The 7881-nt window shown below is 47.7% G+C and overlaps 2 protein-coding genes across 2 annotated transcripts in view; both read right to left on the bottom strand.

Moving 5' to 3' along the window:
* Positions 1-1518, bottom strand: part of LOC123119121 (enolase) — a 4890-nt gene extending 3372 nt beyond the window's left edge. Inside the window, exons 1-3 of the mRNA XM_044538815.1 lie at positions 1219-1518; positions 529-592; positions 309-373 (exon numbers count right to left, since the gene is read on the bottom strand). Coding sequence (XP_044394750.1) covers positions 309-373; positions 529-592; positions 1219-1287 — 198 coding nt within the window. The 5' untranslated portion in view covers positions 1288-1518. The remainder of the gene's footprint in view (positions 1-308; positions 374-528; positions 593-1218) is intronic.
* Positions 1519-1852: 334 nt separating this feature from the next.
* On the bottom strand, positions 1853-6113 carry LOC123119122 (malate dehydrogenase, glyoxysomal). Its single transcript, XM_044538816.1, has 9 exons — positions 5881-6113; positions 4965-5180; positions 3972-4286; positions 3782-3871; positions 3566-3649; positions 2601-2636; positions 2410-2499; positions 2211-2305; positions 1853-2120 (listed from the first exon to the last, which is right to left on the bottom strand). The coding sequence occupies exons 1-9, from the start codon at positions 5956-5958 to the stop codon at positions 2048-2050; spliced, it is 1077 nt and encodes a 358-aa protein (XP_044394751.1). The 5' UTR covers positions 5959-6113; the 3' UTR covers positions 1853-2047.
* Positions 6114-7881: the final 1768 nt, after the last annotated feature.

Genomic DNA, 7881 nt, shown 5'->3' with positions numbered 1-7881 from the left:
CAATGTATCCAAAAAATGCCATGCAGAGACAGGGAACACAATAAAACATATTTAGTTCACATTATAACATTATTACGATTTTTTTTATAAAACCTGGCACAGAGTAGAAATAGTAAGTCATACAGCCGCAGGGAACATTGCTTGGATGAAAGCAGCATGTTAAAATAAGTTTGGTCATATTAAATAGCCAAGAATTATGGCATAGATTTACAGAATGTGAGTATAAGCAGCAGCCACATTAAATCAGCAAGAACCGCAACATAGATTTACAGATTGTGAAGATAAAATCCAGTCAAACGAATGTAAACCTTGGAAACACCCTTGCCCAAGTAGTCAGATCCACCGTCCCTCAGCTCCAAAGCTTCATAGACACCTACATAAGAGGGATGATTCAGACAAGATTAGCTTCATTCAGTCAATAAATGATGACAGGGACATTGTGTACCTTCACTAGACAGGAACCAAGGCAAAAGTTGATTCTAAGGTTGAAAGGAAAACAGCGGTGATGCAATAACAAAAATGACCCACCAGTTGATGCACCGCTGGGAACGGCGGCCCTGGCGAAGGTTCCATCTGAGCAGCACACATCAACCTGATGCACACAACAAGAGTGAAGTCAGCAACCTCATCTTACATTTCCGTCACAGCAAACAACAAAATCAGAGCATCACTAGGACGCCAAACCACAAGGATTATAAGATAAGCTACATAGACACTATGGCAGCCAGGTGGACGGCGATAATCGGGCTTTTCCGACTAGCTTTTGCTTTTGAGCAACCACAAACTGAGCATGAGCATGACAAACAAACCGATCCGTGGATAAAACCAAAAATAGATGACAAGCAGGCTAACATGAAAATTGCACGCGCCATGGCATCTGACTGAACAAACCACCTCGCGCCGAATCTAGCATAACCCAACCCGCCCAACTCAAAAAACATCCTGCTGGCTCAGGCTCACCCACCTACCCAAAACCCCTCGACTCTGACCGAAAGGGTCCGTCAGAAACCCTACGCTCTGCTGCGCAGAAACCCCAGCCCACGCCCCGCGGGCGAACCGGACCAGATCGGACGCGCAATCGAAAAAGCCGAGCCGCTGCTACGAACGCACGCACGCACGAACGATCGCGGCACCCCTTACCGCTAGCAGATCGAGTCGAACCGGACCACAACGCACAGATCAGGGAGACGGACGGGGGATGGGCGCGCGCGTGCGTACCTCGACGGTGGGGTTGCCGCGGCTGTCGAAGATCTGGCGGGCCTTCACGGACTGGATCGTCGCCGCCATGGCTGGTCTCGCGTGGCTTGGAGAGGAAGCCGAGATCGAATCGAATCGAATCGGACCAGATGGAGCGGAGAGCGAGAGGGGTGCGGGTTCGCTGTACGGGTGGGCGGACCGGAGGGGCGGCCCCTGCTTTCTTATAGCGACGATGCAGATGCAAACGGGGGCGCCGCTGGTTCGCCTATTGTTTTTGACGAGCACACGGGACGCCGCGTCTCTCTGCGGGTGGGGCCGGCGGGCGGGCGGTCCTCCCGGGGGCCCGCGTGTAAGGGGCGCCACGCGGGCGGCCGCGCACGGAGATGGAACAACTGGCGAATATGCCGTGGGATTCGCAGAGCGGTCTGGGAGCGCCCCAGGTGGGGCTAGGCTGATGGGGACACTTGTCGTCTGCCCATTGGGCCGATCCAGGTGACATCGGGTTAATCAGCAAGAGAACAATAAATGGCACAAGAGCGAGCCAACTTGAACTTTTGTTTTGTTTACCTTTTTATTATTATAATCTAATCAATCATCAGATCTGTCGTATTTATTTATTATACAGCCGTAAACATCGGGTAGTCCGCATCGTATATACCGGTACAAAATACTGTACAATTTTATTATTATTATTATTGTTATGACAGGGAGATTTACATCACATCACACGGGGACTGTTGCTCCCAGGCGGGAGCAGGCAGGAAGCAAAAGGCATCTCAGATTTCTATGCTGGCCTTGGAGCATTTCGGCGAAAGATACGGAGCTGCGTGCTAGGATTTTCTTCCCATCTTCACTTGTTGGCGAAAGCGACGCCCTTGTGGATGCTCTCGGCCAGCTCGCCCTTGGCCTTCTCCAGCCCGGCCCTGCACCACGGCGACAAGGCAACATTAAATTGGGCGACACAAGCAAATCATCCTTCCCTAGGCTATGTATGTATGTGCTCAGCTGCAGACCTCTCAAACTCGTTCAGCGGGCCGAGCGGCAGGACCTCCTCGACGCCGGACCGGCCCAGCCGCACCTTGGACGCGAAGAAGGGCAGCTCCGTCACCTTCAAGACACGCAATGAAGAACAAGATTTTGCGATTCAGAAAATGCTTGTCGGTCGGCTAGGAATGATTGCTTAGGGATGAGCTGAGAGAAAGAAATAATAACCTGAGAGGCTATGTAAGAGCACTCCACTATCCCGGCGTCGCCGCGCAGCCCTCTCAGGCAGGCGTCCGCGAATTTGGCTGCTGCGTAGGCCTGAAATTTAAAAAAAAAGGGAAGATTTAGTGTTGCTTCAGCCATCGTCGGAGCATACAAACCAGGTTGACTGATGGGGATGTAAGTTGGGGGAGACAAACCATGGAAAGGGTTGCTGATCCTGCTCCTGCCTTCGCCTGAAATGAATTTGGATTGTCAGAAAGGAACTTCATCGCATTAATACAACAGTGGTCAAGGTTCCTCTACAACACAACACTGGTCAAACACTGGCCGGCCGGCCAGCCAACAGCTTAGGAAAATTCTATTGACTGTCAGGCAGCCACCAAACCAGAACATGTGTCCGCAGCTAGCACTAGAAATTAGTATAGCCCCCTATGCGGGTAAAAGTATTGTGTACAAGAAGGTTTCTGCTCAACTTAACAGTTAACATGCACCTGATAATTGACCTTTGTTGTCAACACTGTGAAGCTCTCGAATAAACTAATATATGCATCTTTGTCTATTATAGAACACAAGGAATTTGGTAATTTCACATATCCATCTCACATCTACTGAGGTCTAACTCTCATGTTCTCAAAACATAGCTCGTCAGATCTTATTCAGCTTTGTTAACTATAAGCTGAAGAACTGCAAACCAGTATGCCGGACTCTGAAGACAAATGAAATGAGAGATATCTGAAGAATGTTTGAGCTGCACTGTTACTACACGAGGGACGCTATCAATTGAGTTTGTCATGTTTGAAAAACGTCTCGATCCAAGCTTTCAGCAACATAAAGGAGAGGACCAAGTCTGTAAAGGCATTGAGATGGAATTTCAGTCCTCCCTAACTTATCTCCACCTTCTTTCTTTCTCCTTGCTTCTTTGCCAATCTATTGCAGATCCTCAGTTCTGCTGTGAGTTCAGATTAATGATGTGTTTAATTTGTAAGAACATTCTAGCTCTTGCGATCGGACACAATACAGTATTCATAGCTAATACAAAACTATTACTTCGTCACTAAGCCACTGTTCAGAGAAAGCAATTGCAAAAGAAACTTTTAAATTGACTTTTATTCCCTCCACTGTGCGTACAAGATATGGCATTAGATGGTAAGGGAAACCATACCTCAACTACTTCTGTCCCACCATTCTGTATGCGAGAAGTGAGATAACTAATTTCTTCTGAGGTAAACGAACAGGGAGGATTCACCTACGAAAACAACAAAGTTCAATGAAGGAAAACGTAAAAATGAACAGAGTAACTACTAGTTACATCAGATGGAAACAATTTTTCAGCTGCATATATGGTTCAAAATTTGAAGCAGCTGCAAGTGCTAATAACCTGTGAAAGGAGTGGTAATATCGTAACTCCTGCATGCCCACCAACAACAGGAACATTGACATCTCTGGGGTCAAGTCCAAGAACCTCTCCCTGTAGACAGAGAATGACAGGAATAGGAATTTGAGAACCTGTCCATATAGAAACTACCAATATAATTGGGCACTATGGCAAACAATTTTGAAGTACATACCACAAAGGTATTGGCTCTCACTACATCAAGTGTTGTCACCCCCAATAGACGCTTAGGATAATATGTTCCAGCTTTTTTAAATACTTCAGCAGCAATCGGAACGGTAGAATTTACAGGATTACTGATCACATTCACAATCGCATTTGGGCAGCATTTTGCAATTCCCTCGCAAAGAGTCCGAACAATCCCAGCATTGATGTTGAACAAATCATCCCTTGTCATCCCAGGTTTCCGAGGAATGCCAGCAGGAATGATCACAAGATCCATTCCAGTAAGAGCACTTTCCAATTGTGGCTGACCCAAGAAGCCACGCACCTGTATAAATTATACCTTAGCATAATTCCACCCAATGATCAGATAACCTTTAAGGTTCAAGAATCAAGCGATAATTGTATGCATAGGCTAGGGCGGACAAAGATATGTGGACAGCTATTAATAATGGGCCAATCAAATATCTGCCTCTTACATAAAATTCAAGTAGGTTATATTTTTTCCTTGCAACATTATTTATTGTTCTCAGATTTAATCCACAATTATTACTGAATGATCAGATACTTCATATATTCTTCGGAGACCTCTGCCACACTCCTGATGCAACATGACTTTAAGAACAATGCATGATGCCACTGGAAACTGGCTACTTGTTTGCTGAGTTATGGATTATAAGATTTTTAACACAGTAACAGCCAGCTGGCTAATGCTAATTTCCAAACCTCTACCATATGTACCTCGATTGATTTCTTTAATGGAAATCCGGGAAGAGATCCCTTTGCTATAAAAAAAACTATTGTACGAGCTAAAAGGGCAGTAGAGAAGACATACATTCCTTCAGTAATTCATTTCCTCTAAACATAACCTACACGGATCACATGGAGAGCAACTGTACTAGAGGTCTACCAACATGCAACTATAGTATCCTTTCAGAATCAATTTTCAGTGAGGAACTTCGCAAAAAGCCAAAAAAGGACATAAATACAGGGTTAAGGGGCATACCACAGCACCAGTGTTCATGTGGCTAATGTCAGCTGTGACACCAGGTGTGTTGACAACATCATACAAATGGAGCACCGAAACAAGAGGGTTCATCTTCATAAGCAGCGAGAGCGGCTGGCCGATCCCACCAGATGCACCCAGGACTGCGACCTTGAACCCTGGTGCCGCACCTTTTGCACGGCAATTAGAGCCCTTCAAGATGGCCACCTCCTCCATCTTCAAAATAATAAAAGTGAAATTTAGTCTAGTAGAAGCCGATTCTGGAGTCGATGATACCTTTTATGTATTGGTCAACCACGACAGTTCCACAGGTTTAACTAAGTTTAAGAGCTAAATTTAGGAAGTTGTATGACAAAATCACTAGCTAAGAATAATTCAGATGATTCTGAATTTCCCCGACAGCTAGATATAGCAATACTGGCTAGTGCTTGTACTTGCTTATCAACTGGCTAGTGCTTGTACTACTACTTTTCTAGTAATTGCTGCATCTGTAATAACAAATCCAATGGTCCTTGTTTCAGTATTTGTTGTACACAAGAACTGTGGTGGTGTCTATTATTAGGCTTCCCGAAGCAGCAACTTCAGACCCGAACCTTGCATAGACTCAACTCAGATTTAGACAAGGCTACTCGACAGTCGTTTCCTGGTCCATGGATCCCTAACTCCGAAGCATACAAGCCATGCGTCTTCGGCCGCACGAGGATCCTGGAAAGAACGGATGCGCCCAGGCTAAGCAGCTACGCGCAGAAGCGCCGCGGGGAGGGACCACCGGATGCCACCACGGCCGGCGGCGAGAGCTAATCAGGGGAAGAACTAGCACTCCCCCTCTGGGTAGGAAGGATCTCGCTCCGACCAAATCTGAGCAGAGAGAGGAGCAAACAAGCAGAGGGAGGGAGGGGTGGTTGCGGGTTCGTGCCTGCGAGGTGGGCGGGCAGAGGTGGGAGGCGACCCTGGCCATCCGCCTCGCCGCCGCGGAGTCGGTGCCTTGCTCCATGGCCGCGCTGGCGTGGTTGCCGGAGACTCGGGAGGCGACGAGAGAAGAGAAGAGACTCTGGGGAGGACAGGGGAGGTGGTTGCGAGGGCGGGAGAAAAGGGGTAAAGCGGAGGGGCTGGATGCAAAAGTTGTCCGTCTGTTTGTTCGTTCAGGAATGCGTGCAAGTTTTGTTTTGCCTCCATCATGGTGTGGGTGGATAAAGATAACGTTGATGCCCATGCATACAAATTTCGAAAATATATTTATTTCGCAAGTATCATTACACCAGCTAAATGTCCGTGTGTTACCATGAAATAATAAAAAATAATTATTTTACCCATCAAATCGTAGTATTAAATGTTTGACAGTGATATTGCAAGTGTCTACAGTAAACTCATGAAAGGCCAGGAGTACGACTTATTTGATCCACCCCGCGAGGTAGCCCTAGCAGCCATGTACCACTAATGACATTCAGTAAATAATGCGTACAGGATTTCTCATCTCCCCTAGGCAAAAAACCCTAGGGTTTTGATCTCTTCCGGCGGCCACCGTCGGAATCTTTTATCTCTCGCTTCCTGTCGATCTGATCGGCGGTACTGGGTTTGGGACTGCTCCCTCTTCGTTGGCAAGTGATCTACCTGGCTGTTTTTCGTCAAGGAGGAGGCGGAGTCAACTGGAATAGATTGGATCGGGGGGATGGCGGACAACGCAAGATCGCAAAAGATGAAGGGAGAGGAAACTACAGAGGCTCACCCTGCAGGAAGAGGAGGAGGATGATTTCATCTGGGAGGAAGAACTGACGGACATGGCGGAACCGGCGAAGTGGCTCGCGATCGCAAGGGTCCATACACCAAAAACCTTCAGCCCTAATGCTTTGTATGGGGATATGAGGGCAGCATGGAACCCGGCTCGCCCGGTGGCGTGGAGGAAAATCCGTGATAATCTATTCACGACACAGTTTGGATGTCTGGGGACTGGAACAAGGCAATGTTTGAAGGTCCATGGTTGTTCAGAGATCAGGCAGTGATCTTGGAGGAGTACGACGGGTTTAAGAACCCAGAATCGTTTAGGCTCGATAAACTGGCTGTCTGGGCACAAATACATTGCCTCCCCGACAAGTTCTTGATCGAGCCTGTAGTCAAAGGCTTGGCAACCAGGATTGGAGAGGTGCAAGAGGTGCAGCTGAAGTTACCAGCAGTTTTTTTTGGTGAGTTTGTCAGGGTCAGGGTGAAGTTTGACATCAATGCTAAGATCAAGAGGTTTGTCACAGGGAAAAAGGGAGAAGAAAGGGTCAGGTACCGGGTCAAATATGAAAAACTACCCGTCTTCTGCTATAACTGTGGAGAGTTTGGGCATTGGCACGAGGAATGTGGAGATGGAGAGCATGATGAATCAAAGTTTGAGTGGGGAGAATTTCTGTATGCGGACAGAACCCGTTTCAGACCTGCAGGACGGGGAAACTTCACGCCACAGCGCGGAAGGGGAGGAGCTAGATCAGGTGGACGTGGAAGGGGTCGTGAAGCCTATAACCCTAATCAGAGTTGGCGCTTCAATGCACGCCAGCAACAGCCCAAAACCAATGAATCGGTCGCGGTGGACAGAGAGAGAGGTGACGGGGCTGACACAAGCAAAATCCCTTTAGTGGAGGAGTATGAGCAAGATCATATCCAGCTTCCAAACAAAAGACTTTCTGTTGAGAATGGAGCCAGTTCGTCTGAGGCAGACGGGCCAAGAGGGAATCAGTCGAGGGAGCTGGTAGTCGCTCAGACACTAGTCCCCCCTCCCCCCTGTTTATGTGTCTCCTAGGAAAGAGAGCAAGAGGCCAAAGAAGGCCAGGGTTGAGGATGATCTGGAGACGATGGCAGTCACAACCGAGGGCAAGAATGGTCCAGCTGAAGCAACAACACCCAATGCAACATCGGCGGGCTCCCGCGAGGAGTACCG

This window comes from Triticum aestivum, chromosome 5D (assembly GCF_018294505.1).
Source record: "Triticum aestivum cultivar Chinese Spring chromosome 5D, IWGSC CS RefSeq v2.1, whole genome shotgun sequence".
In the NCBI taxonomy this organism is placed as follows: Eukaryota; Viridiplantae; Streptophyta; class Magnoliopsida; order Poales; family Poaceae; genus Triticum; species Triticum aestivum.
The sequence above is the reverse complement of the archived record's forward strand: the minus strand, read 5'-3'. Positions and strand labels throughout refer to the sequence as shown.

What these genes read in the sequence shown, in the direction of transcription:
- LOC123119122 (XM_044538816.1), bottom strand. Translation starts at nt 5,958, where the DNA reads ATGGAGCAAGGCACCGACTCCGCGGCGGCGAGGCGGATGGCCAGGGTC. An exon ending in TCTGCCCGCCCACCTCGCAG is followed by an intron (nt 5,181 to 5,880) that starts GCACGAACCCGC and finishes ATTATTTTGAAG; the next exon opens with ATGGAGGAGGTGGCCATCTT. An exon ending in TATTACCACTCCTTTCACAG is followed by an intron (nt 3,650 to 3,781) that starts GTTATTAGCACT and finishes TTGTTTTCGTAG; the next exon opens with GTGAATCCTCCCTGTTCGTT.